We start from the raw sequence: 24,891 nt of genomic DNA, 5'->3' as shown, positions 1-24,891 counted from the left end.
GGGTCGTTTTCTATTGGCAACGAATCCACAAACTATAAATTACATATCGGTGGTTATACAGAATCATATGGTGGGGACTTGCTACATACCAATAACGGGGAACAGTTTTCAACATTCGACCAAGACAATGATAGGGACAGTGATAATAACTGTGCAATATTTATGGGGGCTTGGTGGCATTCTGATTGCATTGTGGGGTATGTTGAAAGGGTGAACAATTAAGAATGATATAGTTTATTTATTTATTTTTTTTTGTCAGCATACTCTACAGGGGTAGTCCAAATGCTGTCTATTTTAAAGATGGTGATAGTCCATTCCACAGTGGAATTACGTGGAAGCCAATTGATAGACCAAGGTTTTTAATGAAATTTGTTCAAATGAAAATAAGACCGAAGAAGCAATAAATAAATGGAAAATCCCATTTTTTGGAGGAATACATTTTCATCATTTGCAAAAAAATATATATATATATATATAATAAATGAACATATAAAATAAAGAATGCACAAAATTATAATTATTTATTCCTATAGGAAAAATGAACTGGATTGATTTTATCCCTAATAGAAGTTAGCCGAATTGAATTCTGGAGTTGAATTAGGCTTTTCTAGGCGTGGATTTTTTACAACTATTTTCCACGCCTTGTGAAGATGCCTTAGAAACAGTTTTTAATAATCCATGTCTTGTGAAGATGCCTCACAAGTTCTGAGCCACTAAAATAGAGGGCCGTCGCATCGCACACCAGAAGTTCTTTGTTTACTGTTCTTACAAAAATAAAATTGAGAGATAAAGGTTTTATTTTATGTTCGAATATCAATCCTCTAAATAACCAGTAAGGAAAGTAGTAAAGTCGGACGGGGCCCGACTATATGATACCCTTCACCACTTTTGGTATATCAAATGTTATGCTACACTTATTTCAGTATGTTTTTGCATTCGGCCATATTTTGAATTCTTCATTTACTTACAAATCCAAATTTCATGCAAATGGAAGGATATATAGGGACTTTGGTCCACTATTTACCTAAAATCGGACGAAAATATATACGGGAGCTATATCTAAATCTGAAACGATTTTCACGAAATTTTACACACATCGTTCTAGACTTAATTCAGTACGCTATGCCAAATTTCGTGCAAATCTGAGGATATATAAGGACTTTGGTGGACTATTTAACTAAAATCGAACGAAAAAATATATGGGAGCTATATCTAAATCTGAACCGATTTTCAGGAAACTTAACACACATCATTCTAGACCTAATTCATTACGCTGTGCTAAAACTCGTGGAAATCGAGAGATATATAGGGACATTGGAGCACCATTTACATAAAATCGGACGAAATTTTATATGGGAGCTATATATAAATCAGAACCGATTTTCATGAAACTTGGCACACGTCATTCTTGACCTTATTCAGTACTTTATGTCAAATTTCGTGCAAATCGAAAGATATATAGGGACTTTAGTGCACCATTTACATTAAATCGGACGGATATATATGTGAGCTATATCTAAATCTGAACCGATTTTCACGAAATTTAGCACATATCTTTCTAGGCTAAATTCAGTACGCTACGCTAAATTTCGTGCAAATCGAAGGATATATAGGGACTTTGGTACAACATTTACATAAAATCGGACGAAAATATATATGGGACCTATACCTAAATCTGAACCGATTTTCACGAAATTTAGCACATATCGTTCTAGACTTAATTCAGTACGCTATGCCACATTTCGTGCAAATCGAAGGATAGTTAGGGACTTTGGTACACCATTTACATAAAATCGGACGAATATATATATATGGGACCTATATCTAAATCTGAACTGACTTGCACGAAATTTAACACACATCTTTCTACACTAAATTCAATACGCTACGCTAAATTTCGTGCAAATCCGATTTCATATATAGTTTCGTCCGATTTTAGGTAAATGGCCCACCAAACTCCCTATATATCCTTCGATTTGCACGAAATTTGGCATAACGTACTGAATTGAGCCTAGAATGATGTCTGTCAAGTTTCGTGAAAATCGGTCCTGATTTAGATATAGCTCCCATATATATATATATATATATATATATATATTTAACCGATTTAATGTAAACGGTCCCTATATATCTTTCGATTTGCACGAAATTTGGTACAGCCTAATCATTTAGGTCTAGAATGATGTCTGTCAAGTTTCGTGAAAATCGGTCCAGATTTAGATATAGCTCCCATATATAGTAACGGCGATTTAAGGTAAATGCTGCACCAAAGCCTGTATATATCATTTGATTTGCATTAAATTTTGCATAACGTACTGAATTGAGCCTAGAATGATGTCTGTCAAGTTTCGTGAAAATCGGTCCTGATTTAGATATAGCTCCCATATATAGTTTCGTCCGATTTCATGTAAACGGTGCCCCAAAGTCCCTATATATATTTCGATTTGCACGAAATTTGGCATATTCGTTGAATTGAATTGAGCCTAGAATGATGTCTGCAAAGTTTCGTGAAAATCTGTCCAGATTTAGATATAGCTCCCATATATAGTTTCGTCCGATTTCATGTAAATGGTGCACAAAAGTCCCTATATATCTTTCGTTTTGCACAAATTTGGCATAACGTACTGAATTTAGCCAAGAATGATGTCTGCCAAGTTTCGAGAAAATTGGTCCAGATTTCTATATAGCTCCCATAGTTTCGTCCGATTTCATGTAAATGGTGCACCAAAGTCGCTATATATCTTTCGATTTGCAGGAAATTTGGCATAACGTACTGAATTGAGCCTAGAGTTATGTCTGCTTTTTTTTCGTGAAAATCGGTCCATATTTAGATATAGCTCCCTTTTATTATAGATTGATTTAAGTAATTGACGCACCAAGGAACCAATAGGCTGATAGGAACAAAATTTTCTGAAATTAGAACAACCTAACCTGTGACAAGTTTGTTTCAAATCGCTTAATATTTGGATAGAGCTTCCATATATATTTCCCCCCGGTTTCAAGTAAATTGGGCATCAAACTCCTCATGTAGTCAGACTGACATCAAATTTTGCACAACGTACAAAATTGAGCATAGAATTGTAATTTTCCAATGAAAAAATTGGTCAATTTTTTCCCATGGGGTCATCGCTCACCAGCAGTTCTTTGTTTGCTGTTCTTACAAAAATACATTTCGGAGATAATGTTTTTATTTTATGTTCGAATAGATCCCAATCCGGTTGCAATTTTTGTTTTGTTTTAATATTTACATAAATTTTATTCTTATCGGCAATAATTGTGAAACAGACACCCAAAGATGTGAAACAATTCTTTTGTTCTGGGCAATTATCGTTTGGACTCCAAAGTGAAATGTTGTTGCTGTTCTTCATATCGGTGCTAGGACTTTCATCATTGGCTGCGGGAGGCGTACCGCAGCCGTTGAGGGTATGTCAAATATTTTTAAAGGACGAAAATAACAAAAATTACAAATTCTGTCTACTAGGTCGAACAACCTGAGGAGGGGACAAGTTTAAATCCTCAACTAGAAATTGTGGATTTACGTAGCCAACTTTCGCAACGCCATCTGGAATTAACGAATTCAATACTTAAAAGAAGGCATACGATATTTGAACAAAAATTGGAAAAACTTTTGAAGGAATTCGGAATGTCCGTGTCCGAGACAACAGATATCGCCGATATGCATGACAATGAGGCCATCCCACCTCTGTCAAATAATCAGACATCGACGGCTGAGGAAGTACCTTTCACGGATATATTGGATGATGGTGAGTTGTGTGAATGTGGACCAAACCGAGCTCTGCCAGATACACAGAAGCCTGCTGCTGAGAAAATATATTTTACGGATATAATGGATGCCGGTAAGTTGGTCTCCAGAGTGCAAATAATTTTAAAAATTCGTTTGCGTTCTTCAATATTTTCGGTCAAGTTTTGGTGTGTGTGATTAAATCTGTGATGAAAAATTTTCTGTATAGATCCACTGTTTCCTATATCACTTAATATTATCAATATATCCTAAATTTATCTTTTCAGATGAGCCGAAGGTATGCAAATTGAATAATAATTCGGATACCAACCTAGTATGGTAAGTACTTCTAAGGTTACACCTAAGTACACATTTTATACACAATTCATTTTATCTCTCTCACTCTACATTCATTGGCGTTCAGTACAAAATTATCGCTTGCTGAAAGCTGTGCCGATTCAAATAGCCTCAATTGTCGTGATGGGCTGTGTCGCATAAAAAACCACATCTATGGTTCCAAGTCATTCTGGGTTCCCTGTGATGGCGATTGGACAATTGTCCAGCGGCGCATCAATGGGTCCGTCCAATTCCAGAGGAAGTGGTTGGACTACAAGACCGGCTTTGGCGATTTGAATGGAGAATTTTGGCTCGGCTTAGATAAAATCCATTCTCTAACGACTCTTTACGGAGGCGTCGAACTTCAAATTGAAATGCAGGATTTTGACAATGTCTCGAGATATGCCCATTATGGGTCGATTTCTGTTGGCAACCAAACCACAAAATATCAAATAACGGTGTTGGATTATATTCAATCAACTGCAGGAGACTCACTCTCTATTCATAGAGACGAGCATTTTTCAACATTCGACCAAGACAATGATAAGAACAGCAATAAAAATTGTGCCTCTTCACTAATGGGGGCTTGGTGGTACTATAACTGCGACTTGAAAAGTTACGACATAAGCAATTTGAATGGATTCTATTACAAAGATGGTGTCGTTCCAAAAGACAAGCCTGGCAGTGGAATTATTTGGAAAACATTTCGAGGAGAATTTTATTCATTGAAATTTGTTCAAATGAAAATTAGACCAAAGAGGAAATAAATGAATAAAAATTCTTATTTTTCTGGGGGGGAAATTAATTCCTTGTTTGCAAAAAATCCAGTAAGAAAAGTAGTAAAGTCGGACGGGGCCGACTATATGATACCCTTCATCACTTTGGGTATATTCAACAGATGAATCCTAACAGACGTCGCAATATTAAAGGATCAATAAAATGAAATTGGATCCATAAACAAGCCATTCAGCAGCCGATACTAAATTTTTCATTTGGTCAGATATAGCAGCTATATCTAAATCTGAAACGATTTTCAGGAAACTCAACACACATAATTCTAGGCCTAATTCATTACGCTGTGCCAAATTTCGTGCACGTCGAAATTTATATAGAGACTTTGGTGGACCATTTACATTAAATCGGACGAAAATTTTTTCGCGAAACTTAACACACATCATTCTAGGCCTAATTCATTACGCTGTGCCAAATTTCGTGCTAATCGGACGAAAATATATATGGGAGCTATATCTAAATCTGAACCGATTTTCACGAAATTTTACACACATCGTTCTAGTCTTAATTCAGTACGCTATGCCAAATTTTGTGCAAATCGAAGGATATATAGGGACTTTGGTGCACCATTTACATAAAATCGGACGAAAATATATATGGGAGCTATATCTAAATCGGAACAGATTTTCAGGAAACTTAGCACACATCATTCTAGGCCTAATTCAGTACGCTATGCCAAATTTCGGGCAAATCGAATGACATTAAGGGACTTTGGTACACCATTTACATAAAATCGGACGAAAATATATATGTGGGCTATAACTAAATCTGAACCGATTTTCACCAAACTCAGCACACATCATTCTGGACCTTATTCATTACGCTGTGCCAAATTTCGTGCAAACCAAAAGACATTAAGGGACTGTGGTACACCATTTACTTTAAATCGGAACAATATATATATATATATATATATATGGGGGCTATATCTAAATCTGAACCAATTTTCACGAAACTTAACACGCATCATTCTTAACCTAATTCATTACGTTGTGCCAAATTTCGTGCAAATCGAAAGATATTTAGGGACTTTGGTGCACCATTTACATGAAATCGGGTGAAACTATGTATGGGAGCTATATCTAAATCAGGACCGATTTTCACAAAACATGGCAGACACCACTCTGGGCTTAATTCAGTACGTTATGCAAAATTTCGTGCAAATCGAAAGATATATAGGGACTTTGGTGGACCATTTACATTTAATCGCTCGAAACTATATGTAGGAGCTATATCTAAATCTGAACCGATTTTCAGGAAACTTAACACACATCATTCTAGACCTAATTCATTACACTGTGCCAAATTTCGTGCAAATCGAAAGATATATAGGGACTTTGGGGCACCATTTATCTAAAATCGGAGGAAAATATATATGGGAGCTATATCTAAATCTGAACAGATTTTCAGGAAACTTAACACACATCTATTTAGACCTAATTCATTACGCTGTGCCAAATTTCGTGCAAATCGAAAGATATATAGGGACTTTGGTGGACCATTTACCTAAAATCGTTAGAATATATATATATATATATATATATATTCACAAAAATACATGGACGGACGGACAGACGATCATGCGTATATCGTCTCAGAAAGTGATTCTATGCATATTCTCAAAATGAACCATGTGTCTATCTCCTTTCCTTTTGCCTGTACCGCAGTGTGGTGAAGGGTATAAAAAAATAATAAAAATATTTTCTGAGGCATCTTCACAAGGCGTGGATTTTTTTAAATATTTTCTAAGGCATCTTCACAAGGCGTGGATTTTTTAAAAAAATATTTTCTGAGGCATCTTCAGAAGCCGTGGATTTTTTTAAATATTTTCTAAGGCATCTTCACAAGGCGTGGATTTTTCTGAGGCATCTTCAAAAGGAGTGGACTTTTCTTAGGCATCTTCACAAGGCCTGGATTTTTCTGAGGCATCTTCACAAGGCGTGGATTTTTCTGAGGCATCTTCACAAGGCGCGGATTTTTCTGAGGCATCTTCACAAGGCGTAGATTTTTCTGAGGCATCTTCACAAGGCGCGGATTTTTCTGAGGCATCTTCACAAGGCGTAGATTTTTCTGAGGCATCTTCACAAGGCGTAGATTTTTCTGAGGCATCTTCACAAGGCGTAGATTTTTCTGAGGCATCTTCACAAGGCGTAGATTTTTCTGAGGCATCTTCACAAGGCGTGGATTTTTCTGAGGCATCTTCAAAAGGCGTGGATTTTTCTGAGGCATCTTCACAAGGCGTGGATTTTTCTGAGGCATCCTCAAAAGTTACCGATTGTTATGGATTGATCTTAAAAGACAGGGTGTTTCAAAAGCCGGCATTTCCTTAACGTAAGCAAACAACACAACCAATATCGCTGGTAGCCGAACCATGCACTGCCACAGAATCAGATTTCTGCGGCTGAGAAAATAATTTATTCTGCTGATATAAGCGATGAGGGTGACTGAGTTGAGTGCATATGAGTCATTTTGTTGAAAACAGAAAATTATTTTGATCGGGGCAATACACGTTTGAGCTCCTAAGTGAAATTATGTTGCTGCTCTTCATACTGGTGCTAGGATTTTCGTCATTGGCTGCGGGAGACGTAACCCAACCGTTGAGGGTATGCCATATATTTTTGAAGGAAAATAAAAAAAAAATAATTGAATGTGTTTTCTACTAGATGGAAGAACCTCAAGAGGTGACATCTTCGAATCATGAACTTGAAAGAATGCAACAACGCCATCTGCAAATAATTAGTGCAATACGTAAGCATATGATATTCGAACAAAAATTGGAAGAGCTATATAAAGAATTGGGGCTGGCAAGCGAGACAGTCCGTATGGATGGTATATACAACTGTGAGGACAATCAAACTCCGGCAAATAATCAGACTTCTCCGATTGAGAAAATATGTTCTGCTAATAGTACTGATGATGGTGACTTGGAGTCATACCGACCTCTACCTGATAATGGGAAACCAACTGTTGAGAAAATATATTTTACAGATGTGATAGATGATGGTAAGTGGATTTTTTAAAATAATTTTTCTAGAGCTCTACATAAGGTGTGGATATTTTGAATTATTTGTTTCGGAACTTTCAGCCTCCTCTTTCGGTCACTATAAAAATTCAGTCTATTTTTCCTTGAACAATTTTATTAGCAAATGTGTGTATTATTCTTCTATTTTTTTAAGATGAGCCGAAAGTATGTAAATTGAATTATACTGATCCAAACCCCGTATGGTAAGTATTTCGGAGGATACACCCAAAATTTCAGGACCACATCTGTAATTCATTTTTCCCGCTCTGGTTCCCTTTCTCTCTTTATCATACTTTTATTTTCAGCGCAAAACTATCGCTTGCTGATAGCTGCGCTGCCTCAAATGTCCTCCTTTGCCGAGATGGACTGTGTCGCATACGAAATCACATGTTTGGACCCAATTCATTTTTGGTTCCCTGCGATGGCGATTGGACAATTATCCAACGACGTCTCAATGGTTCTGTGAATTTCCAGCGAAATTGGCTGGACTACAAGACCGGCTTTGGCGATTTGCAGGGAGACTTTTGGCTCGGCTTAGATAAAATCTATTCTCTAACCGCTGTTCGTGGTGGTGTCGAACTAAAAATTGAAATGCAGGATTTTGACAATGTCTGGAGTTACGCCCATTATGGTTCATTCTCTGTTGGTAATGAAAACACAAAATACAAATTGATGGTGAATGGTTATACACAATCACCAGCTGGCGACTCGGTCGTTTTTAATACCGCATTACCATTTTCCACAAGCGATCAGGACAATGATGACATAGAAAATAAAAATTGTGCCTCTTTGATGATGGGAGCTTGGTGGTACCTTGACTGTAATACGGGGTATGTTAAAAGGGTGAACAATTAAGAATGATGTATTTTTGTTGTTATTTTTGTCATGTTGTCATTTTTGTCAATAGCCGCAACATAAGCAATTTAAATGGTTTCTATTACAAAGATGGCGTCGTTCCCAGGGACAAGCCCGGAAGTGGCATTATGTGGAAAACATTTCGTGGAGAATTTAATTCATTGAAATTTGTTCAAATGAAAATAAGATCGAAGAAGAAATAAATGTAAGAAAATTCCTGTTTTTTCAAGTGGAAAACATTGCATACTTTTAGGCACCTACATTTCATATCAATACATACGTCAGTCTTTAGAAAAATTATTTAAGAAGTCCACACCTTATGTAGGTCTCAAGAAGTAATATTTAAAAAAATCCACGCCTTTCAAAATATCCAGGCCATAAAGAATGCATTTTGTGGTAAAGGTCAGTTTCTAGATTACAACAGATATAATCTGAAAATAAATTCAAAAAATTACTTCCGAATTATTAAACCTGTAAGGAAAGTAGTAAATTCGGACTGGGTCGACTATATGATACCCTTCACCACTCGAAGAAACATCTCATGTCTTTCTGCAACCTATAATACATATAATAAATTTAATTTCATTCGGGCCGATTTAGAGTCGTCTGGGTACCATGAGACAAATTCATAGAAAACGATTTATAGCATAATTGATACACGCTATTCGGTAGGCCGAACCGTTAAAAATTTAATTTCAATCAGACACCCGTTCGAAATACATATGGAAGCTTTGGCTGCATCTGCACCAATTTCAATTTTAACCGAATAACGTCATTCAAGTCTCAATTTGATACGTTGTGCATAATTTCGTGTTAATCGGACAAACATTAGGAGTTTGGTTCACCATCTATGTAAAATCGGATGAAACTATATATGGAAGCTATATCGAAATCTTAACCGATTTTCAAAAAATTTTACACACATCATTCTAGACTCAATTCAGTACGCTATGCCAAATTTCGTGCAAATCGAAAAAAATATTCGGTATTTGGTGCACCATTTACCTTAGATCGGACGAATATATATGGGAGCTATATCTAAAGCTGAACCGATTTTCACGAAACTTAACACTCTTCATTCTATACTCAATTCAGTATGCAGTGCCAAATTTAGTGTAAATCTAAAGATATTAAGGGCTTATGGTACACCATTTACCTTAAATCGGACGAAAATATATATGGGAGCTATATCGAAATCTGAACCGATTTTCAAGAAACTTAGCACACATTATTCTAGGCTGAATTAAGTACGCTGTGCCAAATTTCATGCAAATCGAAAGATATATGGGGACTTTGGTGCACCATTTACATTAAATCGGACGAAAATATTTATGGGAGCTATATCTAAATCTGAACCAATTTTCATGAAACTTAGCACACATGTTTCTAGATTTAATTAAGTATGCTGTGCTAAATTTCGTGTAAATCGAAAGATATATAGGGACTTTGGTGCACCATTTACATGAAATCGCACGAAACTATATATGGAAGCTATATATAAAACTGAACCGATTTTCACGAAACTTTGCAAACATCATTCTAGACTTAATTCAGGACGCTATGCCAAATTTCGTGCACATCGCTGTGCTAAATTTCGTGCAAATCGAAGGATATATAGCGACTTTGGTGCACCATTTACCTTAAATCGGACGAAAATATATATGGGAGCTATATCTAAATCTGAACCGATTTTCAAAAAATTTTACACATATAATTCTACACTCAATTTAGTACGCTATGCCAAATTTCGTGCAGATCGGAAGGTATATAGGGACTTTGGTACACCATTTACATGAAATCGGACGAAATATATATGGGAGCTATATCTAAATCTGAACGGATTTTCACGAAACTTGGCACACATCATTCTAGACCTAATTCAGTAGGCTGTGCTGAACTTCATGCAAATCGAAAGATATTTAGGAAATTTGGTGCACCATTTACCTTAAATCGGACGAAAATAAATATGGGAGCCATATCGAAATCTGAACCGATTTTCAAGAAACTTAGCACACATAATTCTAGACTCAATTCAGTATGCTGTGCCAAATTTCTTGTAAATCGAAAGATATATAAGGACATTGGTGCACCATTTACAATAAATCGGGCGAACATATATATGGGAGCTATATATAAATCTGAACCGATTTTCACGAAATTTAACACACATCTTTCTGGACTTAATTCAGTTCGCTGTGCCAAATTTCGTGCAAATCGAAGCATATTTAGGGACTTTAGTACACCAGTTACCTTAAATCGGACGAAAATATATAAATGGGAGCTATATCTAAATGTTATCCGATTTTCACGAAATTTAGCACACATCATTCTAGACCTAATTCAATACGCTGTGCGAAATTTCGTGCAAATCGAAAGATAGTTAGGGACTTGGGTGCATCATTTACCTTAAATCGGACGAAAATATATATGGGAGCTATATTGAAATCTGAACCGATTCTTTCCCAACTTCAATAGGGTTCGTCCTTGGACCAAATAAATGAGCTGTGCCAAATTTCATCCAATTCGAATCAAAAATGCGACCTGTACTTTGTTTACAATTTAACATGGACAGACATGCGGACAGTCGGTCCGACGGAGGGACGGGCATGCATAAATCGACTTAGAAAGTAATTCTATGCATATTCTCAAAAGGAACCATGTATATATTGCGTTTCCTTTTGGCTGTTACAAACATATGCACAATGACATAATACCCTGTACCACAGTGTGGTGAAGGGTATAAAAAGATTACAAATTAAGCCCTCACCTCATCTACAACAAATAAAATACATTTTCAACTGAAATCATGGTCTTCAGATAAGAAAAATCTTGAAAAGATAATTTGCAAAAAAAATCAACAGCAACCAAAAATTATTTAAATAAAGCCAATTTTTGCAAAATTATTATTTCGTAAGTGACACCTGGTCCCCAATTATTTATTTTTTGACGGAATGGATTTTCACAACTTGTTGCTGTTCACTTTATCAGTTTCCCTGTTGCGGTGGTGTGCGACACAACCCTTTAACTCTACATCCGCAGATATTGGCTATGATGGTCGCATTGTTGGCGGTGAAGTGACTTCCATCTTGTCATATCCCTTTCAAGTGTCCGTACAACATGATAGCTCACACATTTGTGGTGGTTCCATATTGGCGGTAAATATCATCCTCACAGCCGCCCATTGTATTGAATATCCCGAAGATGTCAAAGGTTATCGCATACGTGCCGGTTCCAATTCCCACTCTCGTGGTGGCCAATTACTGACCGTTCGTCAAATTATCATTCACGAAGCCTACAACCTGAATGAGCTGAACTGTGATGTGGCCTTGATTCGATTAAACGAACGGCTAACCTTTTCATCACGCATCAGGGCCATCGACCTGCCACAGCTTGGTGCTGCAGTACCCAAAAATGTTGATCTCTTTGTAAGCGGTTGGGGTTTGACAAGTGAAACGGGTTTGATTGCACCACTGCTGCAGCATGTTGCCGTCCGCCTCATGGATCAAAGGGTGTGCGAAGAAAATTATCTTTATATTGCCAACATAACACCAGAAATGTTTTGTGCTGGTCTACCCGAGGGTGGCAAAGATAGTTGTCAAGGTGATTCAGGCGGGCCATTAGTGAGCTATGGTAATGACAAAGCGGCCAGTAGCCGGCCAGAGCTGGCCACCATACGGCCCATACAATATGGTATTGTATCGTTCGGTGTGGGTTGTGCCCAACCGGGATATCCAGGTGTTTATGTCAATGTGGCCGCTCTAAGGCCATGGATAGATCGTAAGATAAAGGAGATGACAAAATTGAGTTAGTAAGGGAAAATTCTGAAAATAAAATTGTGAATAAAAACATTTAAAAAAAAAAAATCCAAGCCTATGTTCAGCCTTGAAAAATATTCTTAAAAAAATACATGCCTTGAAAAAATATTCTTTAAAAAAATCCATGCCGTGAAAAGATATTTAAAAAAGATCCATGCTGTGAAAAAATTCTTTTAAAATCAATGCCTTGAAAAAATATTCTTTAAAAAATCCATACCTTGAACAAATATTTCTAAAAAATCCACATATTGTATGGGCCCACGCCTTGTGTGGGTCCTTGAAAAAATATATTTTTTTAAATCCACGGGGTCCTTAAAAATATTTAACAAAAAAAATCCACGCCTTGGGTCCTTAAAAATTATTCTTTAAGAAATCCACGCTCGTAGTGGACCTAGATAATATTCCATTCCATTGTGGACCCAAGCAATGTTTTTTTAATCCATGTGCATTTTGGACACCGAATATATTTTTATACCCTTCACCACACTGTGGTACAGGGTATTATGCCTTTGTGCATATGTTTGTAACAGGCAAAAGAATCACATTCTAAGTCGATTTATGCATGTCTATCCGTCCGTCCGTTCGTCCGTTCGTCAATGTTAAATTGTAAACAAAGAACAGCTCGCATTTATGATCCGAATTGGATGAAATTTGGCATAGATCACTTATTTGGCCCAAGGACGAACCCTATTGAAATTGGGAAATATCGGTTGAGATTTCGATATAGCTCCCATATATATTTTCGTCCGATTAAAGGTAAATGGTGCACCAAAGTCCCTAACTATCTTTTGATTTGCACGAACTTTGGCATAGCGTACTGAATTAAGTCTAGGATTATGCACGTTAAGTTTCGTGAAAATCGGTTCGGATTTAGATATAGCTTCTATATATACTTTCGTCCGATTTAAGGTACGTGGTGCACCAAAGTACCTATATATCCTTTTATTTTCAAGAAATTTGGCATGGGGTATGGAATTAGGTCCAGAATGATGTGTGCCAAGTTTCGAGAAAATCGGTTCAGATTTAGATATAGCTTCCATATATATTTTCGTCCGATTTAAGGTAAGTGGTGCAACAAATTCCCTATATAGATTTCGATTTGCACGAAATTTGACATAGCGTACTGAATTAAGTCTAGAATGATGCAAGTTAAGTTTCGTGAAGTCTAGAAAGATATGTGCCAAGTTTTGTGAAAATCGGTTCAGATTTAGATATTGCTCCCATGTATATTTTTGTCCGATTTAAGGTAAATGGTGCACCAAAGTACCTGTATATCTTTTGATTTACACGAAATTTTGCACAGATTACTAAATTAAGTCTAACGTGATGTATGTGTGTTAAGGTTCGTGAAAACCGGATCTGATGTAGATATAGATCCCATATATATTTTCGTCCGATTTAATGTAAATTGAGCACTAAAGACCCATGGTTTGGCCGATTGGCACACCATTTTTTACATGATACTGATGTTATTATAAACTTACGTGTGTCAAGATTTCTCTTGAAATCGATTCAGATTTACATATATGTAGCTCCTATATATACTTTCGTCCGATTTTAAGTAAATGGTACACTAAAGACCCATAGCTAGGCCGTTTGACACACCGTACGGAAATTTATATAAATTAATCTCTGTCAAATTTCCTTGAAATCGGTTCAGATTGGTTTACTTATAGATGAAGATCACCTATCTTTAAGTAAACCAATCTGAACCGATTTCAAGGAAACTTTGTAGAGATTATTTTTTTTAAATTTCAGTACGGTGTGTCAATCGCCCTAGCTATGGGTCTTTAGTGTACCATTTACATAAAATCGGATATGTAGGTTCGTTTAATTTTATGTCAATGTTCCTTCGAAAAGGCGATGTCTGTTAGGCCACATATGTACAATATACTCAAAGTGGTGAAGGGTATCTTATAGTCGGCCCAGTCCGACTTTTCTACTTTCCCTACTGGTTGAAAGTAATTACGTCCTTTTCAATGCATGAAAAATATATTAAGACCACACCTGCTCTATACCTCAATTACACAACGGTATTCCCTTTCGCTTGGCATTCCGGATCTGGGAATCTTAAAACTGCATCAGGGGGAAAAAGCCAACTACTTGGGAACACAAAGCAATACAACAATACTTAAGTATTATTTACTAGTTACATATATATGTATATATGTGCCAGATGTCGTTGTTATTTCTTTGATTAAGTTCTCTAATGGTTTTTAAATTGCTATGGAGGAGAGAGATTGTTCATGGACATTTGGATTTTGTTTTTAATATTTTTTTCAAGGTGTGGAAAATATTTTTTCGAGGCGTGGAAAATATTTTTTTCAGGACGTGAAAATATTTCAGGGCTTGGGTTTATTTAAACATATTTTTTCAAGTCGTGGAAAATAGTTTCATTAATTTTAAAGCATACCTTAAGGCGCCATTTTTAAATAAAAATATAAATTTCTTATTAATACCTGCGATTAATCTCCTCAAGCCATAATAAATTCAACAATCAACCTATCTTATGGCGAAAATCTTATTAATGATTCCTTGATAATTTACTTCTCGGGACAATAAAAATTCTACTAGCCATCGAATCGAAGGCGAAACTACAAGAGAATGAAATGAAACTTAATACAACAATTACTTACAATGGCATGGCAAGAATTTAATTAACACTTTTTTGGAGTATTAACCTCAAAACCTCAATGTCGACACAGCTATGGATTCCCCATGAAAATAGAGAGGGGGGTCCACTAGCCATTGGGAAGGCCAAAGATGCGATGCAAGAACTATTAGAAACAGCCAGAGAGCAAGAAAACAATTTCATTTGAAACAGCTTCCGGCCAAATGACAGAAAAGTTAATTTTAAATGCCAATTTCAAATTGAAAGACACAAGATTAAAATAATCCAGTAGACAAAAAAGTCTCAAACACACACCCACAAACACACACACACAAAAGGCGAAGAACATCAAATGGCGCTGCGGAGAAGTGGAGTGTATCCTCCAATGGACACCCACAACAAGTGCAGGAAACAACAACAAGGGTAGCAGCGACAAAATACCAGAATATCAGTGATGGAGCAAATGGTTTAGCTGGGCTATTGATACTTGGTTGGACGGTTGGTTGGTTGTTCGGTCGGTCGGTATGTTTACATGAAATGACTAAACTTGTACCATAAATATGTCGAAAACGTAGAGACCAATACAAAACGAAATAAAGTGAAACATACTTGTGTATGTATATAAATATAAAGGATATATACGAAGCTTAAGGACATCCACTCTGAAACAAGACATGACATCATTTATGTTGGGTCAGTCATGGGAGGGGTTCGAAAGGAAGTTTGAGATTTTTTTTTTGGAATAAATCCACGCCTTGAAAAAATGTTTTTAAATAGACCCAGGCCGTGCAAATCGAAGGATATATAGGGACTTTGGTGCACCACTTACATAAAAGCGGACGAAAATCTATATGGGAGCTATATCTAAATCTGAATCGATTTTCAAGAAACTTAGCACACATCAGTCTATACTCAATTCAGTACTCTGTGCCAAATTTCATGCAAATCGAAGGATATATTGGGACTTTGGTTCCCCATTTACCATAAATCGGACGAAAATATATATGGGAGCTATATCTAAATCTGAACCGATTTTCACGAAACTTAGCACACATCATTTTAGACTCAATTCAGTACCCTGTACCAAATTTCGTGCAAATAGAAATATATTTAAGGACTTTGGTGCACCATTTACCTTAAATCGGATGAAAATATAAATGGGAGCTATATCTAAATCTGAACCGATTTTCAGGAAACTTAGCGCACATCATTCTAAGCTTAATGCAGTAGAATGTGTAGAATGTGCCAAAGAGTAGAATGTGCCAAATTTCGTGCAAATCGAAAGATATTTAGGGACTTTGGTGCACCATTTACCTTAAATCGGACGAAAATATATATGGGAGCTACATCTAAATCTGAACCGATTTTCACGAAATTTAGCACACATCTTTCTAGACTTAATACAGTACGCTGTGCCAAATTTCGTGCAAATCGAATGATATTTAGGGAATTTGGTTCACCATTTACCTTAAATCGGACGAAAACTCATATAGGGGAGCTATGTCCAAATCTGAACCGATTTTCACGAAACTTAGCACACATCATTCTAGGCTCAGTTCAGTACGCTGCGCCAAGTTTCGTGCAAATCGAAAGATATTTAGGGACTTTGGTACACCATTAACCTTAAATCGGACGAAAATATATATGGGAGCTATATTTAAATCTGAACCGATTTCCACGAAACTTAGCGCACATCATACTAGGCTTAATGTAGTAGGCTGTGCCAAATTTCGTGCAAATCGAAAGATATTTAGGGTCTTTGGTTCACCATTTACCTTAAATCGGTCGAAAATATAAATGGGAGCTATATCTAAATAGCCCTATCCGTTCAGAGGTGTGCAAAATTAATACGGCTATGCAGGATAACTTTAAGTGGCACAAGGTCAGCAGTTAAAGTAGGAAAGGACCTATCGGAGCCCTTCAATACCGAACGAGGATTCAGACAAGGTGACAGTTTGTCGTGTGATCTTTTTAACATCCTACTGGAAAAGGTCATACGAGAGGCAAAGGTGAACAGAAATGGCACTCTGTACACCAAACAACAAATGTTACTCGCCTACGCCGATGACATCATATAACGGCGAGAAGACCAAGCTGACGCGCAAGACGTCCAGTAGACTCGGACCAACTGTGGAACTTTAGAACTACAGCTTCGAGTTAGTTAAAGACTTTATATACGTTGGCACCGCCATAAATAAAACGAATGACATCAGTTTTGAAATTCGGAGAAGGATTGTGATGGCCAACGGATGCTAGTATGGTCTAAGTAAGCAGTTTAGAAACAAGGCCACCTCCCGCCAGACCAAACTCACACTTTACAAGACGCTGCTACTACCCGTGCTATTATATGGATCAGAAGCATGGGTATTTGCTGAAGCAGATGACGTACCTCTTGGGGTGTTTGAGAGAAAAATTCTCCGAAAGATCTACGGGCCGATCTGCGTAGACCAAACTCACACTTTACAAGACGCTGATACTACCCGTGCTATTATATGGATCAGAAGCATGGGTATTTGCGCAAGCAGATGAGGCACCTCTTGGGGTGTTTGAGAGAAAAATTCTCCGAAAGATCTACGGGCCGATCTGCGTCGACGGTGAATGAACGACGGCGAATGAACCACGAGCTTTACAATTTATACGCGGACATCGACATAGTCAGTCGTATTGAGCTGCAGCGACTACGGTGGCTAGGCCATGTTGTGCGGATGAATGAAAATGGCCCAGTTCAAAAGGCATATAAAAATGAGCCTACTGATGGTTCCCGTAGAAGGGGAAGGCCACGAATTAGATGAAAAGACCAAGTAGAAAACAACATATGGGAACGTGGTCTTCCAAATTGGTGGACTTGCGCACAAGACCGACGCGCTTGGAAATCTTTTTTAAGCTCCGCTTATGGAACAACCGTTCTGTAACAAGCCAGCTGAGTAAGTAAGTAATATCTAAATCTGAACCGATTTTTCTCAATTTCAATAGGGTTCGTCCTTTGGCCAAATAAGTGACCTATGCCAAATTTCATCCAATTCGGATCATAAATGTGACCTGTACTTTGTTTAAAATTTAACATCAACAAACGGACAGGCGGACGGACATGCATAAATTGACTCAGAAAATGATTCTATGCATTTTCTCAAATGGAACCATGGATCTATCTCGATTCCTTTTGCCTGTTACAAACATATGCACAGAGACATAATACCCGGTACCACAGTGTGGTGAAGGGTATAAAAATATTTGTCTACGCCTTGTAAACTTATTCCATGCCTCGAAAATATTTTTTTGTTTTTAGAAAAATCCATGCTTTAAATATTTTTTCCATACCCCTCGCTTTCAATTTTATTTTGTAGTTTCCCCATTCCCATACCAAGGAAGTGAATATTGTTGTTAGTGTAGTTTTCTTGACTATTGCTGTTGTTGTTGCTGCTACTGCTGTCCTTCTATGTTACAGCCATTACAGTCCTGTTCATCTTCTTCTTCTTCTTTGTGTCCATGTTATCCGGATATTGTTCCGGCTGAGCAAACAACGCTGGTGTAGCTCGTGGACCATTTGGTTTTTTTTGGATTTCGAATTCAAGTGTTAGACATTTAATGCAATAATTCGCGCCATTACATCCAGTTTTATTCTTTGTTATTGTATTTTGAAAGGATGCCAGCGACTAAGAATTGCGTCTCATTCATTCGTTCGGACGTTCGTTTTCTTATTTTATTTGTTGCTGTTCGGAGCTCCTACTGCAGTATGATATATGCGGTAGTGTTTTCCTGTCGTTCGGTTTGTGAATCCTATTTCAGCTAAGGGGATTTTTTTTTTGCCCCTAAGAAATACTCAATTCAGCAACTTGTTTCAGCTATTCAGCTAACATTTGATGCAGCAAAAAAAAATAATTCAGCTGGCATTTTTTAATGAAAACTTTATTTAGATATTTTTTTTAGGTTTTTTTTGCAAATCTGGAAATGATTTTCACTTGGAAAAACAATATTTCTTTTTTATTTATTTTCGCTTTTCGGTTTAATTTTCATTTGAACAAATTTCAATGAAATGAATTCTCCACGAAATGTTTTCCACATAATTCCACTGCCAGGCTTGTCTCTGGGAACGACACCATCTTTGTAATAGAAACCATTCAAATTGCTAATGCAGTTGCTGTGGACATAAATAGAAAAAACAAAAACAACAAAAAATTAAAAAAAAAAAAAAAATTCCATCATTTTTAATTGTTTACCCTTTCGACATACCCCATATTGTAGGTATAGTGCCACCAAGCCCCCATTAATGTAGAAGCACAATTCTTACTAGAATCCTTATCATTGTCTTGGTCGATTGTTGAAAAATATTGTCCATTATGGATACTGAGCGAGTTACCAGCAGCCGATTGACTATAATCGCCCACACTTAATTTATATTTTGTTGTTTCATTGCCAACAGAAATCGATTTATAGTGGACATATCTCCAGACGTTGTCAAAATCCTGCATTTCAATTTTAAGTTCAACGCCTCCGTAAAGAGCCGTTAGGGAATGGATTTTATCTAAGCCAAGCCAAAATTCTCCATGCAAATTTCCAAAGCCGGTCTTGTAGTCTAACCACTTCCTTTGGAACTCGACGGTCCCATTGATGCGCCGCTGGACAATTGTCCAATCGCCATCACAGAGAACCCAGAAAGATTTGGGACCATAGATGTGGTTTTTTATGCGACACAGTCCATCTCGACAATTGAGTTCATTTGAATCGGCGCAACTCTCAGCAAGCGATAATTTTGTGCTGAAAATGAATGAATGTAAGAGAGGGGAGAGGGGAGAGAGAGAGCGAGAGATATTAAGTTGATTATATTTTGGCAAAGTACATACCATACAAGCTGAGTGCCATTACTCGATTTGCATACCTTGGGTTCATCTGAAAAAAAAAACAACCAACAATAAAAACTCAAAATGTTAAAATAATAATAATTTTTAATGCTTTATATAAAGCGAGGATTAAAAAAAAAATAATGGCACTATTTAAGGCGGGGGTATTTTAAAAATTATAACAACTATTTTTAGAGGCACTGTGTAAGGTGAGGATTTTTTAAAAAGAAATTTTAGGTGCACTATATAAGGCATGAATTTTTATACCCTTTACCACACTGTGGTACAGGGTATTATATCTTTGTGCTTATGTTTATAATAGGCAAAAGGAAACGAGATAGACACATGGTTCCCTTTGAGAATATGCATAGAATCACTTTCAGAGTCGATTTATGCAGGTCCATCCGTCCGCCCGTCTGTCTGTCTGTCCATGTTAAATTGTAAACAAAGTACAGGTCGCATTTATAATCTGAATTGGATGAAATTTGGCACAGGTCACTTATTCGGACCAAGGACGAACCCAATTGAAATTGGTGAAAATCGGTTCCGATTTAGATAAAGCTCCCATATATATTTTCGTCCGCTTTAATGAAAATGGTGCACCAAAGTCCCTATATATCTTTCGATTTGCACGAAATTTGGCACAGTGTACTCAATTAAGTCTAGCACGATGTGTGTTAAAATTCGTGAAAATCGGTTCAGATTTAGATATAGCTCCCATATATATTTTCGTCCGATTTTATGTAAATGGTACACCAAAGACCCTATATATCTTTCGATTTACACGAAATTTGGCACATCGTACTGAATTGAGTCTATAATGATGTGTGCTAAGTTTTGTGAAAATCGGTTCAGTTTTATATATAGCTCCCATATATAGATTCGTCCGATTTAAAGTTAATGGGGCACCAAAGTCCCTATATATCTTTCGATTTTCACGAAATTTGGCACAGCGAACGGAATAAGGTCTAAAATGATGTGTGTTAAGTTTTGTGAAAATCGGTTCAGTTTTATATATAGCTCCCATATATATATATATATATATATATATTCGTCCGATTTAAGGTAAGTGGTGCACTAAAGTCCCTAAATATCTTTAGATTTGCACGAAATTTGTCACATCGTACTGAATTGAGTCTATAATGATGTGTGTTAAGTTTTGTGAAAATCGGTTCAGTTTTATATATAGCTCCCATATATAGATTCGTCCGATTTAAAGTTAATGGGGCACCAAAGTCCCTATATATCTTTCGATTTACACGAAATTTGGCACATCGTACTGAATTGAGTCTATAATGATGTGTGTTAAATTTTGTGAAAATCGGTTCAGTTTTATATATAGCTCCCATATATATTTTCGTCCGATTTAAGGTAAATGGTGCACTAAAGTCCCTAAATATCCTTCGATGTGCACGAATTTGGGCATAGCGTACTGAAGTGAGTTTAGAATGATGTGTGGTAAGTTTCGGAAAAATTGGTTTAGATTTAGATATAGCTCTCATATATATTTTCGTCCGATTTTATGTAAATGGAGCACGAAAGCCCCTTTATATTTTTCGATTTGCACGAAATTTGGCATAGGGTACTGAATTAAGTCGAGAATGATGTGTACTAAGTTTCGTGAAAATCGGTTGAGATTTAGTTATAGTTCCCATATATATTTTCGTCCGATTTAAGGACAGTGGTGCAACAAAGTTCCTATATATCTTTCGATTTGCACGAAATTTGGCATAGGGTACTGAATAAAGTCGAGAATTATGTGTACTAAGTTTCGTGAAAATCGGTTGAGATTTAGATATAGCTCCCATATATAGTTTCGTCCGATTTGAGGTAAATGGTGCACTAAAGTCCCTTCATATCTTTCTATTTGCGCGAAATTTGGCACAGCGAACGGAATAAGGTCTAAAATGATGTGTGTTAAGTTTTGTGAAAATCGGTTCAGTTTTATATATAGCTCCCATATATATTTTCGTCCGATTTAATGTAAATGGAGTACATATTTTTCGATTTACAGCGTACTGAATTGGGTGTAGAATGATGTGTGGTAAGTTTCGCGAAAATCGGTTCAGATTTAGATGTAGCTCCCATATATATTTTCGTCCGATTAAGGTAAATGGTGCACTAAAGTCCCTACATATCTTTCGATTTGCGCGAAATTGGCGTAGCGTGCTAAAATGAGACTAGAATGATTTGTGTGCAATTTCTTGAAAATCGGTTCAGATTTAGATATAGCTCCCATATAGATTTTCGTCGGATTTTCTGTAAATGGTAAACCACAGCCCCTATATACCGTCCAATTTGCACGAATTTCTGCACAACGTACTGAATTAATTATGTATGCTATGTTTCATGAAAATGGGTTCCGATTTAGATACAGCTCCCATATGCATGGATTTTATAAAACTATTATTTACCACCCACCTTCTTCCCCTATATCCGTAAAATAGATTTTTTCTGCATCTGATATTGTATTTTTCGACATCGATTGTTGCGGCTCATTTTCATTTAGTTCAGTAATTTCGTTCGTCATCTCCAATTCGGTAAAAAGTTTTTGCAATTTTTTCTCAAATTTCAGATGATTTATATTGAAGGTAAAATTCATCAAATCGAGATGGCGTTTTAATAGCTCATTACGTTGCTGCATGGTTTCGTATTCAGGATTAAAACTGATTGTGTCCTCTGTTCCGACCTAGAAGAAAAGATGTGTTTAATTTACTTTTTGTGTAATTTCTCTCAAAAAAAGTATTTGACCTACCGTTGGAGGTGTGGTAATACCTCCTGCAGTTGCCGCAAAAAAACCTAGCACCAGTATGAAGTACAACATGTCACTTTGGTAATCAAATGTGGACTAAGGAGAAGTAGTGATTTTTTTAAATTATGTGGTATTGAAAAATTATTTTTTTTTTTCATATAATATTTTAATACCGGAAATTACAAAGCATACAGTGGTTCAGTAGTAGTCTGAAATATTTTGGATACCAAAAAGTGGTTCAGTCTGTAGTCTGAGATATTTTGTATGCAAAAAAGAGGGTCTCAATAATATTAGGTCCTTTATTTTTACATAGAACAAATTTATGGGCCTTTGGACTGAGGCCTTATTCTTTTCCAACAAAAAAAAAAAAATAAATATATATATATATATAAATAAATAATAATAATAAAAATAATAAATGATAATTAAATAAAAAACAAACCACTGTGCACTATTTGTAATTGATAAAAATAGTAAACCAAGCCTAGCAAAAATCTTAGTAAAACAAACATAGACACACACATACAAATACGTACACTTATGTGTGGGCGCACTCTAGATTCGATAACAACATCCATGGAATTGTTTGTTCTACATTTTTTTAATTGAGCAACATTGTTTTTATAGAAGCAAATTCAACCAACATATGTCTCCTAACAGACTCCGCCTTTTCGAAAGAACATTGACATGATATAATATACCTAAATCTGAACCGATTTTTACGAAGCTTCGTGCAAATCAATAGATATATAGGGGCTTTATGCACCATTTACCTTAAATCGGACGAAAATATATATGGAAGCTATATCTAAATCTTAACCGATTTTCACGAAACTCCGCACACATCTTTCCAGACTCGATTGAGTACGCTATCCCAAATTTTGTGCAAATCGATAGATATATAGGGACTTTGGTGCACCATTTATATAAACTCGGACGAAAATATATATGGGAGCTATATCTAAATCTCAACCGATTTTCACGAAACTCCGCACACATCATTCTAGACCTAATTGAATACACTATGCCAAATTTTGTGCAAATCGAAATATATATAGGGACATTGGTGCAGCATTTACCTTAACTCGGACGTTACTATATATGGGAGCTATATCCAAATCTGAACCGATTTTCTCGAAACTTGGCACACATTATTTTGGAGCTAATTCAGTACTCTGTGCCATATTTCGTGCAAATCGAAAGATATATAGGGACTTTGGTGCACCATTTGCATAAAATCGGACGCAAATATATATGGGAGCTATATCTAAATCTGAACCGATTTTCACGAAATTTAACACACATCATTCTGGACATAATTCAGTGCGCTATTCCAAATTTCATACAAATCGAAAGATATATAGGGGCTTTGGTGCACCATGTACATAAAATCGGACGAACATATATATGGGAGCTATATCTAAATCTGAACCGGTTTTCTGGAAATTTAAGAAACACCATTCTAGACCTAATTCAGTACGCTATGTCAAATTTCGTGTAAATCAAATGATATATAGGAACTTTGTTGCACCATTTACCTTAAATCGGACGAAAATATATAGGGGAGTTATATCTAAATCTGAACCGATTTTCACGAAATTTAAAACACATCGTTCTAGACATAATTCAGTGCGCTGTGCCAAATTTCATGCAAATCGAAAGATATCTAGGGACTTTGGTGCACCATGTACCCAATATCGGACGAAAATATATATGGGAGCTATATCTAAATCTGAAGCGATTTTCACGAAATTTAACACACATCTTTCTAGACATAATTCAGTACGCTGTGCCAAATTTCGTGCAAATCGAAAGATATTCAGGGACTTTGGTGCACCATTTACCTTAAATCGGACGAAAATAAATATGGGAGCTACGTCTAAATCTGAACCGATTTTTCCCAATTTCAATAGGGTTCGTCCTTAGGCCAAATAAGTGGATTGTGCCAAATTTCATCCAAATCGGATCATAAATGCGACCTGTACTTTGTTTACAATTTAACATCTACAGACGGACGGGCGGACGGACGGACATGCATAAATCTACTCAGAAAGTGATTCTATGCATATTCTCAAAAGGAACTATGGGACTATCGCGTTTCCTTTTGCTGTTACAAACATATGCAGAA

At 36.5% G+C, this 24,891-nt stretch overlaps 3 protein-coding genes across 3 annotated transcripts; 2 read left to right on the top strand and 1 right to left on the bottom strand.

Annotated features, from left to right (window-relative positions):
- Positions 1-7,401: 7,401 nt before the first annotated feature.
- On the top strand, positions 7,402-8,950 carry LOC133327969 (ficolin-1-like). The gene is made up of 5 exons (XM_061536516.1): positions 7,402-7,473; positions 7,534-7,873; positions 8,047-8,095; positions 8,198-8,722; positions 8,800-8,950. Exons 1-5 carry the CDS (start codon positions 7,402-7,404, stop codon positions 8,948-8,950), a joined length of 1,137 nt encoding a protein of 378 aa, XP_061392500.1.
- A 2,748-nt stretch (positions 8,951-11,698) lies between these two features.
- On the top strand, positions 11,699-12,556 carry LOC133327968 (trypsin delta-like). Its single transcript, XM_061536515.1, has 2 exons — positions 11,699-12,367; positions 12,410-12,556. Exons 1-2 carry the CDS (start codon positions 11,699-11,701, stop codon positions 12,554-12,556), a joined length of 816 nt encoding a protein of 271 aa, XP_061392499.1.
- A 6,743-nt stretch (positions 12,557-19,299) lies between these two features.
- On the bottom strand, positions 19,300-22,835 carry LOC133327970 (ficolin-1-like). The gene is made up of 5 exons (XM_061536517.1): positions 22,767-22,835; positions 22,433-22,700; positions 20,015-20,060; positions 19,391-19,928; positions 19,300-19,311 (listed from the first exon to the last, which is right to left on the bottom strand). Exons 1-5 carry the CDS (start codon positions 22,833-22,835, stop codon positions 19,300-19,302), a joined length of 933 nt encoding a protein of 310 aa, XP_061392501.1.
- Positions 22,836-24,891: the final 2,056 nt, after the last annotated feature.

This window comes from Musca vetustissima, unplaced genomic scaffold (genome assembly GCF_032173495.1).
Source record: "Musca vetustissima isolate MV318-11 ecotype Yass unplaced genomic scaffold, APGP_CSIRO_Mvet_v1 utg176748, whole genome shotgun sequence".
Classification (NCBI taxonomy): domain Eukaryota; kingdom Metazoa; phylum Arthropoda; class Insecta; order Diptera; family Muscidae; genus Musca; species Musca vetustissima.
This window is presented reverse-complemented; position numbering and strand designations above follow the sequence as displayed.